This window comes from Schistocerca cancellata, chromosome 8, assembly GCF_023864275.1.
Source record: "Schistocerca cancellata isolate TAMUIC-IGC-003103 chromosome 8, iqSchCanc2.1, whole genome shotgun sequence".
Taxonomy (NCBI): domain Eukaryota; kingdom Metazoa; phylum Arthropoda; class Insecta; order Orthoptera; family Acrididae; genus Schistocerca; species Schistocerca cancellata.
In genome coordinates, this window is record NC_064633.1 from 425,686,919 (window position 1) to 425,704,845 (window position 17,927).

The following is a 17,927-nucleotide window of genomic DNA, read 5'->3' on the forward strand; positions in this document are numbered from 1 at the left end:
ACAGTGCAGCAATGAATGAAATAAGACTGTTGTCTGAGCAAAGCAAGGCCGTATTGAAGTGATAATGTAAATACGAAAATATGATGGAGGTAGAACAGCAATGACGTAACGTGTACAGAACTCAGCCACCAACACGTACAACAATTTATCTTATTTGGGATACATTTTAAACTCAAGGTAATATTCAGGACGCGCATGTGGAAAGGCCTGATTGACTAAAAATATCAACAAGCCCAGCTTCCAGCACTGCTGTGTTGCAACATTTTAGTAGGTGACCTCAAAAATCTGTGTAGAAGGGTGCACGTGAAAGCAAGATACGCTGATCAAGTGTATGACGAATTTTAAAGGCTGCAAAGTGGAAAGCGTACACTCCAAGATCACTGCACGCTATCAACAAGGCCAACCCGGAATGAAGGATTGGGTGCTGTGAGTGGTTTGAAAGCATGCTTCGCGAGGATGAACCGTTTGCAGCGATGGTCATCTGGACTGACAAGGCACAATTCAAACTAAATGGTACTGCCACAACTGCATATAGTGGGCTCTTGAAAATCCTCACATTCATGTGGACAAACAAGTTAATCTACTATGTGTTAATGTGTGGTGTGGCCTGTCATTGCGTGGTTTGACTGGCCCTTTTTCTGGTGAGGTGTATCTTCATACGCTGCAAAAATTGTTTTGACCTGCCATCCGAGGGTGCGTTTGGAAATGAAAGGTTTCACCTACAACAAATGGTGTTCTGTCCACTACCACAGAGATCTCAAGAGCCTACTTGGACGAAAATCTACCTGGACGATGGATAGATCAAACAGCAGCTGTTGAGTACCCATATGGTCTTCAGACCTTACACCTCTTGACTTCTACCTATGGGGACAACAGAAGCCAGCTAAAATGAACGAGCTACGAGAAACCATCGAGGCTTCCTGTATGGCTATCACACCGGCAACATTGACAACTGTAGTTCAGCCAACAGTTCAGCAGCATCGACATTGTTTGAGTGCTGGCGGGGGTCACTTTGAAGACATAACATAACCTTCCCCCGGTGCAATAATTGGAACACTATTCCATTTTGTTTCAATAATACTGGAGAGAAGTGTGGGCAGTAAAAATCATAGAGGGAGACCAAGTGATGAATACAGTAAGCAGATTCAGAAAGACGTTGCAGTAGTTATTCAGAGATGAAGAGACTTGCACAGAAAGAATAATATGGAGAGCTGCATGAAATCAGTCTTCGGACTGAAGACCTCAACAACTACAACAACAATTAGGTGAGTAACAAAATATTACTGAAAAGCTGCATTACAATATCCAGAGCGTAAACCTTTCTGACAATGCTTATATAAATATTCAAGGCATGGCAATGCAAGTATCTTTATAAATATGGGAACAGCAATAATGTAAAAATCAATTATAACTGGAATCAACAAACCCCTTCCACAGTTCTAAGTAAAAATTCATTAAATTTCCATGAAGTCATGAAAATTCGGAAACCTGGAGTACACTATTATCAAAAATAGAAGAAATGAGGAAGAGTCACAAAGTTCAGTTGAAAACTGTTAAAAAATGAATTTGTTATTGCAGAAACAAACATTGACATCAATATCACAACCCTCCAGCCATCTATTTCTCCAATTTACACAGACCCCAAGTTTGTAAAAGACTATTTACCAACAAAAATAAATGAGAAACATTCTAGATAACATTAATTAAATAACACTGTGTGTTAGCTGAAGTTTCATTTGGCAGTGTTATCAGCTGGCACGACTGCCATTTGCAAAAGGCAGGTTATGTGAGTCAACAAAAATCAAGAACATGAATCAGTGCTTGAAACAGTCTACCACTGTTATGTTAATTATAATGGTGGGAAATACTGTTCAAATTGCTACAAACTTGCACCAATTCAGGCTCCTTAAATCAGTCCTACAATCAACAGAATTTCAACCTATTTCCTGTAATTTGTTAAAATTAGCTTCACAAAATCGTTGTTCAGGTGAAGCCTTTAAAGTGCTGGAATAAACACCAACCTGCATATTTGAGTGAAGAGTGTAAAGATTATATTTGCCAGCTTCATTGAGATGTTTTTCTTCAAAATTTATCTTCTCTCGGAGGCAAACTATATCATCATATCCAGCAAGAAAAATGAGAATGGCACCTGACAACAAAGAAAAAAATGTAGCATCTTCTATAACAATAACTTTTATTCCTTCATACAATTTTAAAAGATACATTACCTAGCCAGATGCTAATAAGAACATAAAGTCACAGGTATATTAGAAAGTAATATGACTGGAGTTAATATAAACACAAATTAAATTACTGTAATTATAGAAAAAATATATATGAAATTAGAACTGATACAAATGCAAGTGAATTTACAAGAGATAAAATTTCCAGATGGAAGGGTGAGGTGAGATGATAAAATAGATGAAATAAAATGTAACTGAAAATTATTAGTGTCAATTCAAAAACAGCATGTCACTCAGACCTCTAAAACCAGGCAGAAACACTACACGATTGTAGAAGAGAGAACAGAAACGAGAGAGTAATTTACAGACCATAAACTCTATATAAAAAAATTAATGAATTACTTCAGGAGAAAGTAAAAACTATGCATGCAGGGAGGAGCTATGGATACTGTTTGAATATTACATTTGTTGAAAAACCAAACCAGATAAGAGAACCAACTACTTAAAAAGAGGAAGAAAATGCTGTAGGGAAAGATGAACACAGCAAAGAGGAACTGAACTGAAACAATAACATGAGGTACAATGATATAAACATTCATGTACAAAACCATCTTCACTAGTCTTAAGGAAAGACACTGACTACATCACTTTTATCTGTCCCATCTTCTACTTTAATTCAACAAAGAAGTGACATAACACTGAGTGAACCTGTGAAAGTTGAAGTAAGCACCGTAGCAAAGAAAACAAACTAAATTTACATGGATTGTATTTGTACATGAAAAAAATAATAGTTTTTACCTTAAATAACAGCTATTGACAGTAACTTAGTTACAATCTTATAGCATAGATCTGGAACAAGCAAAATGAATTTTGCACTTTTTGCACTACTCGAAGATCTGACTGAGAGATATAATCTTAACCCATTTTCATAACACGAGCAGGAGTGCGGCATACTTCATACACATGTAAAGAATAGCTGTCCACATATTACAAAAGTAAACATGTTTGAGCATGTTTATCTTAGTTTAGTTAAAAAACGACAAAATAAACTTACGAGTTAAATCACTATTTAACTAAACAATGATAAAATAACCTTTCACTGTATCACACTGTTGCCATGTTCAAGTGTTCCTGCGCAGTAACCTATGTGACAGGATCTGAAGAAAATGGGAATTTAAAGACAGAAACGGAAAGAAGATATTAGGTATTGCCATAGTAAACAGCACAGTTGCTGTAGTGCCTTGAGAATTTCGGTGTAAATTCTAGAGACACTAGGCTTTCCACCGTCTCGAACACCCGATATTTTAAGTACGAGGGTGAGAGAGTGGAGATGTGTCTACTCTGCCGCCAGTTTCTGTGTATGCAGGATGGACGTGTATTGCGAGAATACGGCAATAGCGATGGTCGATCGACGTGGACAAGTGTTTGCAGCGCGTGCCTGAGTAGATGTATGTGCAGCAAGCACACTCTATTCCTTGACGGTGTAACGACTGTATTGTTGTAAACAAATGAATTATGTACTAAACTAAACACTTTTACATTTGACTTTCGGATGTTGGACTTGTGAGAAGCAAGAACTGGTTTTACAGTGGTTATTAAATAAAACTCATTACAATTGTATCTGTTAGTTTCTAATGATCTAAGACGGGGTTGACTTGCAATAGTTGACCACTTGTGTGAAACTTGTGAAGTTGTTTCATTGTGGAGATCCGTCTGACCCGAGAATGTTGGCTGCAAACTATACGTGAGTCAACAGCGAGAAACGTGTGTCTTGCATCCCAGTACCACATTCTCTCCTGTCATCCAAAGACCGTTAGAATGTGGCGACCTATGTGACAGGATCTGAAGAAAATGGGAATTTAAAGACAGGAACGGAAAGAGGATATTAGGTATTGCCATAGTAACCAAGCCTAACAACATACAAGAACTGTTTCCAGTAATCATGTCAAGTCCAATGAACAAATGGAAGAAAGTTGTGAGTGCAACGCTGTAAAAGATGTGAGAAAGTAATAGCAGAGAGAACTGGAGAGAAGACCTCAACTTTTCGACTAAGAAGGTCAGGTGTGGGGAGTAAGCAGTCTTCACAGACATACATCGCGCCAATGCCATAACCAGCTACTGATGCCGACTGCACCAACTGCTGCTCACCGGTGCTGACTCCACATCTGCTCACCGTTGACGACGCTGAAACCAACATCCGCCGCTACCAGCGTCAGTGCTGTCCACCGGCACTGATTATACACCTGCACACCAATGCAGCTTGAACTCTATGCCGGGTGAGCAAAAAACAATAATTGTTTGGAAAAATTGAAGGAACTGGGCATGATAAACTGTTAGTGTGGTAATTGTATTCAGTGGTGAATTTTCTTTAGATGATTACCAGTTCCAAGAGCCATAAAATTATGGATCAAGAACAGCAACAAACTTCAGAACCAACCATGGCCATTACAGTAACTAGGGAAATGCCAGATTGGTCTAAAGTAGTGAATTTAATCAAAGCTCAAAACGCCCAAATGGTAACTTTAAGACAAGAGTTAAATACTCGAAATGGTTCCTTGAGACAAGAACTAAATGCTAGATTAGATGACCAAAGTGCTAAGTTAGATGATCAAAGAACAGATTCAAATGCTCAGAATGAAGATCTAAGAAAAGAAATAGGTTTGGTACAATCTAGTTTAAATGCCCAGAGTGAAACCTTGAACAGTCAAGCAGCAAATATAGTTTTATTACAGACTGAATTTGTCACTCTTAACAATAAGCTAGAAAATCTGAAGTTAGATTTAAAGAGTGAACTCACTAGTTCTTTGAATACTCACGTTAATCAACTATTTACTGAATCTAACCATAGACAGAATGAACAATTTCAGAATTTTACAAAGAAACTAGAATTTGACGCCAAAAGTAATAATAAAGACTCGAGCTTAATGAAAAGTTAGAATCTTGTGAAAATGTATGTAATGTTATATTTAATTCCGTAAAACAGGAAATGAATATTTTGAAAGAGAACACAGATCAACCTAAGGATGTAACATTGATTATCCAATCGAAAATTCCAGGTGTTAGTATATGAGCTGTTACTACATGAGCTGTCAGTTCACGAGTAAATAATGTAGAATGGAATGTCAGGATCCTTTGACATGATAAATGTAAGTAGTCTGGCGGAACCTTTTGAGATAATTATACATCAAGAAATTACCAAGAGTATAAATTCCAGAAACGTTTCAACTGTTGCTTTTTCCAAACTTAATGATAATAGAAATCTTAGAGATGACTCATGGAAAGAATTCAAACATGTACAGAAAACAGATTAGAACATAGAATAACTTTACTTAATGTCGTGCTTCCTAGTAAAATGGTAGCTGTTTTGTTGTAGGGAGACTTTCACATAAAATTTAATGAGAAGTACTGGCCCATAAGCAATCAAGTGATATTAATGTCAGATCCTTGGGATCCGGGCGGAGTCAAATCTGTCCCCCAGGGACGTCAACGTTCTGTGATAACAGGCGGACTGACGACCGCTGGCAACCAATTTGTTTTCGGTGTTCCTTCCGAGATTAGTTTTCCTGCACTGAATTCCCTTCAATTCTTAAACTATTCTGTAATCAATTCTTGAATTCTTAAACTATCCAATAATGTTAGTAATTTTGAAATCGGATATGACTACAAGATTAGGACCAGTTTAAGAGAATAACAGATGAACAGTGATCTCTAGACATGAAATGAAATGAATAAATATTATTTGAGTGAAAAGTATATCAGGGTACTATTCAAACAAAGTAATATCTAGACGTCAGAAACTGAATGGAGTACTTTATGTGTGTATGAAATATAGTGTAAAGTGAATGACTACATAACTATATTATCGTAGTGTATAATTTTCTACCTTTTGTGAGATGCAATGTAAAGGGGAGGGTTTGTATCACTTTTGAAAGGGGTGGGTAGTGTAGGTAAAAGCATGACTAACACTAATCACACACCCCACCTTTCAGACAACTCTCGCAGACAAGTGTAACTGATTCTTCACCATTAGCCGTTCAGTAGGTTTTGCTAAGATTTTTCTTCAGGGGCTTCAAAGGTGAAGGTGAGAATGACAGTTCTGTAGGAGACGTTTAACACCATACCTCCTCTGGCTTCTCACTCAAGTATCGGCAAAGTAGGGATCCTGGGGAAGGGGGGTTGGAAAGGTTTTCCTGTCTTTGGGACTATCTTCTTTCACTTCTTCGATCTTAGCAACCATCTCTACTTTTTCCTTTCTTACTTCTCAATTGAGTACCTATCTTTCCTTCTTTCCATATGCAAATACTTCTATTGCTGAAGTCCTTCTCAATTTCCATGGTTCATTATAACCTTCAACTTATTTCACGTAAGTCGACCGAAGAATCAGGATACGCAAACACACTTAAGCATACACACAAAGATATACTTAAGCACAAACAGAAGAATTACAAATTAGGAACCTGAACTGATGCCGAACTGCCAAGGTAGGTAGGCGAATAAAGATATAGGTACATCTGAGTCGATGCACATATTACATTTTTTATATGTGACAGTTCTGCATCGTTATCTTTTCTCGCTCTCAAATATATATTTACATGTGCTGTGCTAGTCCTTGGAGAAAAGGCATAGTATGTAATGGGAGTTAGTAAGTACAGGTGGACATAGCATTTACTATGTGTGTGCATGATATCTGTTTATATGGAGGAAGGGATGAGTGAAAGAGGACTCTAGGGTAGTAGATGGAGTATTGGAAAGTGGAGTTAAGGTGTAAAGTAGAGTGTAATTTTACCAGAGAGTATTTAAGAATAGTATTCACAAATATGTATGCTCGGACAATGTACCAGGAGGCCTACTCAGGAAGGAGGAGGAGGAGGAGGAGGAGGAGGAGGAGGGCGCACCCAGCATTTATTGGATGGAAAGGGCAGATAGGCAGACCCAAGAGAGGCTGACCTATACTGTGCGGACAGGGGCACCAAGAAGGGTATCGACCTGTACCATAGATTAGGAAGTTAAAATGGGCGTACCTACCAAAATGGATGGAGAAAGGGTATGCCTAGGATCAACCCATGTAAGATACAGGTACCGTTCCTAAAGGGAAAAAGGGCAGTGTCATGACAGAAGTCACACTTTTAAAGGGATGAGTTGGGTAAGTTCAAATTCTATGCATAAATAGCCTCATTAGGTTTCGGGTTTACAAATGTCCAAGAATGGAACACTTATTCTACCCAGAGTTCCTCCAGATTACAATAGACCATGAATAAGTACATACTTAGAAAAAGTAGTACCGGTATGGGAAGTAAAAACGAAGCAGCAGAGTATTCTTGAGTTATGCACACCTGTAATTTATGATTGGAAGAGGAATAGAAAACAGAGCTAACTCCAACATGGATTGAAAGGGTCATGTATTATAATTATTAGTAGAAAGAGAGGACCTGTTAAAAGATAAAGAATTATCTAGTGTAATTGTACAAATGAATATGTATAACATATTGTGTGTTCGAGCTAAGGGGAGGGATATGTACTGCCTCGAGAATTTAGGTGTAAATTCTAGAGACACTAGGCTTTCCACCATCTCGAACACCCGATTATTTTAAGTACGAGGTTGAGAGAGTGGAGATGTGTCTACCTTGCCGCCAGTTTCTGTGTTTGTAGGCTGGACGTGTATCGGGAAAATACGGCAATAGTGATGGTCGATTGACGCAGACAAGTGTTTGCAGCGCGCCTGAGAAGCTGTATGTCCAGTACAAGGAGGAAGCATGCTCTATTCCTTAACGGTGCGATGATTGTATTGTTGTGAACAAATGAATTATGTATTGAACTAAAGACTTTTACATTTGACTTTCGGACATTGGACTTGCGAGAAGCAAGAACTGGTTTTATAGAGGTTATTAAACCAAACTCATTATAATTGTATCTGTTAGTTTCTAATGATCTAAGATGGGGTTGACTTGCAAGAGTTGAACGTTTGTGTGAATCTTGTGAAGTTGTTTCATTGGGGAGATGAAAATATAACAGAGTTGAACAAAAGTATCCTGGGAGTACAGAATCATTTCAGGAGTAGGAAAGAAGCCTATTTTGAACTCCCCTTAACCAGCTATAGTCTTCGGAGAAGAAGAGTTTGTGAATATCGATGCAGCATCTGACCTGAGAAGAAGATCGGCTGCACACAATACGTGAGACAACGGCGACAGATGTGAGAGTCCTGCACCACAGTGCCACACTCTTTCCTGTCGTCCGAAGACCGTTACATTGCATCAGATCCTCACCAAACACTTATTCGATTATTAATAATCTCATAGCCAACAGACTCATTAGGGGCTTGTGCTGCTTGCTTGGGGGCCATTTTCTTGCATGGATTGTAAATTTTTTCTCACCTGGCTCGCTGTTATTTTATATTACTGCTGCTCACTTAGGCCTGTAACACAGCTTAATACTGTGTTAGCTGAAGCAATAATGAAGGAATAGAAGTGGACTCACAGTTGCAAAACAACAATGGAATGGTAAAAAACAATGTTATTTGTGGTTGGCCCACTTTATACACTGACGCGCAAACTGGAATGAGATTTTCACTCTGCAGCAGAATGTGTGCTGATATGAAACTTCCTGGCAGATTAAAACTGTGTGCCAGACCAAGACTCGAACTCGGGACCTTTGCCTTTCGCGGGCAAGTGCTCTACCATCTGAGCTACCCAAGCACTACTCACGCCCCGTACTCACAGCTTTACTTCCACCAGTACCTAGTCTCCTACTTTCCAAACTTCACAGAAGCTCTTAGTGACCATGTCATACAGCTGTTTGTTAAAGGTTCGGGTTAGGCAGCTCTGCCAATATCAGCTGATCAATTTGCTTTGACTGCAGTCTCTATTTTAACCACAGCAGCATGTGAATATGTGGCACATGTGCTTTTGCACTTTAACCTTAAGAAGTCATGCTAGGATATTTTGGTGGTCTGTCAGTTTCTGCTTGCCGTAAGTTCTCTGATCTCAATCCAGACTGCATTGCACATAGAGATGATGAATAAGTCTGTGCCGATCATAGTTCTGCACATAGGAGTATGTGTGCTGTGTACCTTCATGGGGGTACCTCGGATTATTCACAAATCACAATGGAAGGATGACCATCTGCCCTAAGCCATTTGGATTCACATTGCCATCATTCGCAATGGCATATTACAGATGTGTGTAATTCTGTGAGTGCATCATTACAGATGGGTGTAATTATGTGAGTGCATCTTGCTTTGGTTTATTACTGTGTACCTTCAACAACTCCATCTTCACATACATGTTTACAAAAAATTGTTACAGAAGTACCCTACATCGCAGTGGCAAGTTGAAGTCGTGTTCATGGACCAAAAGCTGAAATGTGCAGAAATCCATCCACATTCCCTTTTTGTTCAGATTTGTTTGCCCAGAAGCTGGATTTATTTGAGGGATTGTGAAACAATTTCATTTTTGCCCTTTCCAAAACATAACGAGATACTGCAGAGGATCCATGATCCTGGCAAGGGAATCATATTCACACAGGTCAATCTCCCTCATGGTGGTGAGGTTGACGACCGCAACCACAGGAGGGGTAGACACCCGCGACCACAGCCATGGCCTTGGCCATGGTCAATGCATTGTACTGGCACATGTTGCTTGCTCGGCACGATATACGGGTGGATCCACATCTTGCAGCTCTCGTTGAGCAAGTTCACAACAGCCGTTTTAAACTTACGTACCAACTCATTGTGATTGTGCAGGGATCGATAAGGATCCCACGAGTAGAGTAGCGCGAAAAACAGCAGAACTTTTATCAAATAGTTCTCTACCGAAGGAGGTCATCAAGAGACTGAAACCAAACAGTTCAGTTCCACCTAGGCTATATGGACTGCCTAAGATCCACAAGGAAAATGTGCCATTACGTCCAATTGTGAGTAACATTGGAGCAGCCACCTACGACCTAGCAAAATTCTTGGCATCTCTGCTCAAACCAGTGATAGGCAAGTGTGCACATCACATAAAGAATTCTGGTGATTTTATCAGTCGACTTCGGTCACTACAACTGCAAAGTAGTGATTTATTGGTCAGTTTTGATGTGGTTTCACTGTTTACAAAGGTGCCTCTGGTGGACTCACCACATCTCATTGGCAATATGTTTCGTGCAGACATTACAGCGTTGTTTGAGCACACTCTCTCCTCTACATACTTTATATTTAACAACGAATTTTACGAACAATCTGATGGTGTCGCCATGGGGAGTCCTCTGTCTCCCCTGGTGGCCAATCTTTTTATGGAGGATTTTGAGGAGAGAGCACTCGACTCTGCCACTTTTAAACCGACAGTATTTTGGCGGTACGTTGATGACACTTTTATAGTGTGGCCTCATGGTCTGGACCGTCTCCAAGAATTTTTACGTCACATGAACTCCGTACATGAAAACATAAAATTTACCATGGAGATAGAGAGAGATGGTTGTCTGCCATTTTTAGACGTCTTGGTGCGACGGAAGAGTGATGGCACACTTGGTCACTCGGTGTACAGAAAGCCCACTCATACAGACCTGTATCTACAAGCTACTAGTTGCCACCATCCAGCACAAACAATGGGCATTCTCAAAACCTTGGTCCACCATGCCCATACTATCTCTGACGCCGACAGTCTTCAAGCGGAAATGGAACACCTGCAAAAAGTATTTTTGAAGAATGGCTTTTCACCTAGGCAAGTGAACAGAGTGATGAAGACCTACAAACGACAGAACAAGGAAGAGGAAGAGGCCTTCAGGTCGACTGTTTATCTACCATTTATTGGGAATATTTCTTCACAGATAGGCAGAATATTGAGGAAGTATCAAGTGAGAGTCATCTTTTGCCCTCCTTCCAAAATTTCATCACTGGTGGGATCCGTTAAAGACGACCTGGGCCTGCGTAAACCAGGTGTTTACAAAATTCCGTGTGAATGCGGCAAATCATATATAGGGCAAACAACACGAACTGTACAGGAACGCATTGTGGAACACCAACGGCATACTCGCCTCCTCCAACCCACCAAGTCCGCAATCGCCGAACATTGTATTTCCACAGACCATTCCATGAATTACAACGACACAAAAATCTTAGCCCATACATCAAACTTTTGGAGCTCGATTATCAATGAATCTGTGGAAATAAGATTGTCTGACAACGAGACTCTCATCAATCGAGATAGCGGTTATCAGCTGAACTCTGCTTGGAATCCTGTTATAGAGAAACTTCGTAGTCGACGCAGTTATCTGCATAAAGATGGAAATCGACCTGACACCGATACGCCAGGCTTTCGCAGTGGAGGGCGCGAGGTGCAGCGCACGGAGCCGTTATGAACTCGCACGCTGAGCAGCGCATGCGCAATGTCACCTCAGAAGGCTTTAAATAGCGGAGCTCAGCGCGTACTCGCCAGTACTACTACAGTGGCATTCACCTGAAGATGGCCAGAAGACTCTGCGCCGAAATATCGTGGCAGGAAGTTACTGATATCCGGCAGTTCTCCCGTGTTTTTATGGAACAAAAACAAATGTCAATTATGAAATGAAGAAACAACAAACCTAACTGAAAAACAAAATATCGAGAGCCTAAAAACCAGCAAAAGCACCAAAGAAACTAAGAATCATTTAAATCCAAGGAGAAAAACTAAGTCAATGTTCACGGTAGTATTACAATCCAACAAGCTTCCACAATCCAATTTCTCAACGTTAATTCTTCTGAACTACCGAGACCCAAGAAGAAAACAAAATCTACAAAAAAATTATAAATCATGCAAATCCAAACAGAAAGAATTTCCATAAAAGCACAATCCAATACACTTCTCAAACATTCTACATGCTGCAAATTATGTTTTCATGTGCATATGTTACATTATTGCAGAGTTCAGTGACAATTTTATCCTACAGGAATATTTCTGCTATCCTAGATTTATTCATTTACCAAAACTGTGTGTTGATCTACACATCTTCGCGTGAATATCTCACACACTATGCCATAATCTTTGGAAGGTATGTAGATCTAACACTTTCGTGTATTGCGCATGGAGGGCAGTTAATCACGCATTAGCCTCTACTAACAGCTTCTCTAATATTTAATCTATTTTTCAATTATTTTAAATGTACTGTCTATTGTAATTAAGATTGTAATCTTACTGTACTGCATGAAGTCCTTATAATCATAAACATGCCATTTTGTATGTATTAAGGCTATTGGTTGTTCAATTGATCATGCACAGATCGACGGGTGGGGCTCTTTCTTTGTAACCTGCAGCTTTCCTATGCTAGCCAGCAGTTCACAGCAGATGCCTCTGAGCATGTACAGTGGCTCGGTGCTTTGACTCCATGTGTAATCAATAGGTATATACGAGGGCAGTTCAATAAGTAATGCAACACATTTTTTTTCTCGGCCAATTTTGGTTGAAAAAACCGGAAATTTCTTGTGGAATATTTTCAAACATTCCCGCTTCGTCTCTTATAGTTTCATTGACTTCCGACACGTGGCAGCGCTGTACGGAGCTGTTAAAATGGCGTCTGTAACGGATGTGCGTTGCAAACAACGGGCAGTGATCGAGTTTCTTTTGGCGGAAAACCAGGGCATCTCAGATATTCATAGGCGCTTGCAGAATGTCTACGGTGATCTGGCAGTGGACAAAAGCACGGTGAGTCATTGGGCAAAGCGTGTGTCATCATCGCCGCAAGGTCAAGCAAGACTGTCTGATCTCCCGTGTGCGGGCCGGCCGTGCACAGCTGTGACTCCTGCAATGGCGGAGCGTGCGAACACACTCGTTCGAGATGATCGACGGATCACCATCAAACAACTCAGTGCTCAACTTGACATCTCTGTTGGTAGTGCTGTCACAATTGTTCACCAGTTGGGATATTCAAAGGTTTGTTCCCGCTGGGTCCCTCGTTGTCTAACCGAACACCATAAAGAGCAAAGGAGAACCATCTGTGCGGAATTGCTTGCTCGTCATGTGGCTGAGGGTGACAATTTCTTATCAAAGATTGTTACAGGCGATGAAACATGGGTTCATCACTTCGAACCTGAAACAAAACGGCAATCAATGGAGTGGCGCCACACTCACTCCCCTACCAAGAAAAAGTTTAAAGCCATACCCTCAGCCGGTAAAGTCATGGTTACAGTCTTCTGGGACGCTGAAGGGGTTATTCTGTTCGATGTCCTTCCCCGTGGTCAAACGATCAACTCTGAAGTATATTGTGTTACTCTTCAGAAATTGAAGAAACGACTTCAGCGTGTTCGTAGGCACAAAAATCTGAATGAACTTCTCCTTCTTCATGACAACGCAAGACCTCACACAAGTCTTCGCACCCGAGAGGAGCTCACAAAACTTCAGTGGACTGTTCTTCCTCATGCACCCTACAGCCCCGATCTCGCACCGTCGGATTTCCATATGTTTGGCCCAATGAAGGACGCAATCCGTGGGAGGCACTACGCGGATGATGAAGAAGTTATTGATGCAGTACGACGTTGGCTCCGACATCGACCAGTGGAATGGTACCATGCAGGCATACAGGTCCTCATTTCAAGGTGGCGTAAGGCCGTAGCATTGAATGGAGATTACGTTGAAAAATAGTGTTGTGTAGCTAAAAGATTGGGGAATAACCTGGTGTATTTCAATGCTGAATAAAACAACCCCTGTTTCAGAAAAAAAAGTGTTGCATTACTTATTGAACTGCCCTCGTATATGGTATATTTTTATTTTGTAGCTCTGATGCCTATTTATTTTATTTATATATGGTGAATAGCTGTATTTTTCCTGGCCGGTCGCTTGGGGTAGCCGAGCGGTCTGAGGCATCTTGTCACAGTCCGCGGCCTCCCCCGTCAGAGGTTCAAGTTCTCCCTAGGGCATGGGTGTGTGTGTGTGTGTGTGTCATCCTTAGCGTAAGTTAGTTTAAATTAGATTAAGTAGTGTGTAAGCTTAGGGACTGATGACATCAGCAGTTTGGTCCCTTAAGACCTTACCAAAAATTTCCAAATTTTCTTGGCCTACTTTAGTAATTTCAGAGATACATACTGGTCTGAAGATAGTCGACAGTTACCAGAAAAATAGGCACCATTTGCAATGTTGACTGATTGTTCTTGTTACAAGTATAGATAAATGTGTCTACTCACATCTGTCTGTATGTGCAAGTTCATCTCAGGAATTGCTGTAAGGATTTTGATCAGGTTTTCATTACCAGATACACTGACTCACGGGGAAGGTTTCTGTATATAATTTATAAATATTTCATATAAATTGTCTGAATTATGATGAACTTGCGAAAATGACAACATTGCCACCCATCAAATAGCAGCCATAATTTGAGAGACTTGCAGTGCCTTGAGGCAGCAGAAAACATTACAAAAACTGCATATGGTGTGGTGCTCTAGCAGTAGAGTACAGCTAGAAACCGAAGGGTTTTAGGATCGAATCCTGGCTGGGTCACTTTTTTTCACTCCATCTTTCAACCTACCATTCACCTCTCAATGACGTGGAGATTTGTCAGAAATGAAATGTGTCCTGGATTCTATGTTACACTGTAGCTCCCTTTTGCCCGGTTGGACTACTGGTTAGGAACATGCAACTCGCCTGAGCGTCATCCAAATGATTGCAAAAATACTTGCGAGTCCAAAGCCTGTGGCTTTCAATTATTTACGTGTAGAATAAAACACATCGCGAGATGCAGCTTTACTCTGTTTATATAAAGGAAGTTTTGCAGCAGAGCACCAGATAACTCAACTTGCAGCTTTCTGGTTTCCTTTGGTCAAATATACATGCAAACATGATTCTCTGTGTGGTGCGAAGGAAGATATTATTTGTTTGGACACTTTCAAATTGTACAGAACACTGTTTTAAATGAATGTCCACTGCTGAGAAAGGTATTTAGCACTTTTAAAGATTGTAAAGACACGGGCATAACTTCCTTGAATGGGATTCAGAAATTTCATGTGGATGAATACACAAGATTTAGAAATACTTTTAGAGATGGCTAAGGGATGCATTTCGAAATATCAAGACAATTTAATGAAATATGACAATTTCAGACTGTCAGTTTCTGCTACCCTCAGATTACCAGTCACAATCTGCACTCTTAATTCACTGCAAATTCTTCTAACAATGGGCAGTGAGCCACTCAACTTTGAATTATTGTAATAAATATGACCAATAACAAAAAGATAACAACCTCATTACCAGGCTGTGGTGCAAGACTTACAATTTGAAATAATAAAATATTTCGAACTAATAGTTTCCTTGCAATAGTTTGAGAACAACTGCATAGAGAAAAAACGTCCAAATTAAAAATACATGGTGTTTTGTTTTTTTATGCTGCAAGAACTATTTTTTTCCCAGAGAAGTGCCAAAGAAGTCTGCCATAAAGAACTCACAACAAAGAATTGCAGCAATGAGCTTTGACAATGCATCACAGCACATACTAAGCTTCACAAAAGAATTGCTGTAATGTGAGCTAAACATATATAACATGTGTGTTTTCCCTTTTTTTTCCCCCTTTATTTTAGGCACCTCAGCCAGCCTCCGATACATATCAAATGACTCACACTCACACACACCCACAATTCACATACAATACTAATATTGTTTGTAAGCATATTACTTACATCACAATGTGCTCCCATCATAGCTATGTGTCATGTCGCACCAATACAGAACACATAACACTCATGCCTTTTTTCCAGGAGTGCTTGGTTCGCAGAAGAGCTTCTCTGAGGTCCGGAGGGTAGGAGATGAGGTACTGGCAGAATTGAAGCTGTGAGGAGGAGTCGTGAGTCATGCTTGGGTATCTCAGATGTAGAGCACTTGCCCGCGAAAGGCAAAGGTCCCAAGTTCGAGTCTCGGTCCGACACACAGTTTTAATCTGCCAGTAAGTTTCATATTTATGACATACGAAACTGGGTCAAACGTTCCTACTTCTCAGACAGATATCAGTTCCAGTTACATCAGTGATTTTTATTAGATAATAAACCCTCATTAGACAGTAAACAAGTCCCTGATAAGTCTTTTCATGCCTGTTATGTTGATATATGTACATATATCAAACATGAAGTGCAAGGGGGCATCCTATACGTAACTGCCACTGCTTAAAATGTTATTTTCCACATTTTACATTTTCCCACCTCTTACACCATTTTTTTTATGTCCCTTGAAAAGTGTAAAAGCGGGGTTTCACTGTATGTAACACAATATTATGAAAAAGCTAGATTGCTACTCCCCATATAGCAGAGATGGTGAACGACGGACTGACACACAAAAAGACTTCTAAACAAGTAAACTGTTGGACAGAAAGCCTCCTTCTGAAATAGACAACAAACACACACATTCACACAAACACAGCTCATACAGTCATGACCGCTGTCTCTGGCTGCCAAGGCCAGTCTGGCCTCAGCACCCACAGACAGTGGTCATGTGTGTGCGAGCTGCATTTGTGTGTGTGTGTGTGTGTGTGTGTGTGTGTGTGTGTGTGTGTGTGGGGAAAGGGGGGGGGGGGGGGGGCAGACTGGTGCAGCAGCCAGACACAGTGACTATGTGTGTTTGTAAGCCATGTGTGTGTGTGTGTGTGTGTGTGTGTGTGTGTGTGTGTGTGTGTGTGTGGTGTCTATTTCAGAAGAATGCCTTTAGTAGTCTTTTGGTGAGCCTGTCTGTGACTCAGCGTTTCTGCTATATGGTAAGTAGCAACCTTCCTTTTCATAATACTGACATTATTCCATCCTGAATTTCCTATTGTTTTAAATATTTAACACCCTAACTCATTTGTAAAATAACCAGGAACTCAGAACTGAGTGTTTACTGGTTACTTACTATCTGGCAAGACACACAGAGCACTGTGGGGTTAAGAGCCACCTATATCCCGAAGAAGTGGAAATAAAAACAGGGTGATATTAAAGCATTATTCAGGAACACATGCAGGAATTTCAAGAAATTTTGTTAGGCGTGCCTTATTACTGTATATTCGGGACTTAAGATCAAGCCACATTGTTGAATACCATAGATAAATTTAAGACCTTCTCAAGAATTGTGTGGTGGAAAACAACAGAGAATCAGACATATATCTGTGCAACATATGGCACATATGCTTATGTTTAACATCTCCTCCTAAGCCCCTGATCAATTTCAACCAAACATTGTATATTTATTGCTTATTACCTGAAAACAATCATTTTTTGACAAAATAATTTAATTGGATAGATAAAAAAAAATCTACTCACAAAGTGGCAACAGAACACACACATAAAAGAATGTTATAATTAAGCAAGCTTTTGGAGCCAGTGGCTCCTGCTTCTGGCAGAAGGGTTGAAGGGGAAGGAAGAGGGGTGAAGGAAAAGGACTGGAGAAGTCTATAAAAAGGGGCAGACTTCAGGAAAGTCATCCAGAACTGCAGGTCAGGGGAGACTTACCAGACAGGATGAGAAGGAAAGACTGTTGGTGACTATATCAGACGAGATTTGAAAACCTAAGAATGTAAAGGTGGAAGACCGGGTGATAAGCGAGAGAGAGATTACTGCTTAAACATTGTGCATGAGTTTTAGTAAGAGTGCATTGTAGTAACAGAAGTGGGAGGGGGGTAATGAAAAATAGATGGGTAACACAATGAAAGATGTAGAAAACTAATACTGAGTGAAGACAAGAGTAGTTACTTTGAAGAAATGCTGAGGTGGAAGGAATTAATGTAAATTAAGACTAAACAGTGTTTACATAACAGCTGCCCAGCCTTTTATATCACCATGACTACCAC

At 40.2% G+C, this 17,927-nt stretch overlaps 1 protein-coding gene across 2 annotated transcripts in view; it reads right to left on the bottom strand.

The window, feature by feature from the left end:
• Positions 1-17,927, bottom strand: part of LOC126094763 (3'-5' RNA helicase YTHDC2-like) — a 287,438-nt gene that overhangs the window by 154,664 nt on the left and 114,847 nt on the right. For both annotated transcript variants that reach the window (XM_049909315.1, XM_049909314.1), the window contains exon 12: positions 2,022-2,149. In XM_049909315.1, coding sequence (XP_049765272.1) covers positions 2,022-2,149 — 128 coding nt within the window. The remainder of the gene's footprint in view (positions 1-2,021; positions 2,150-17,927) is intronic.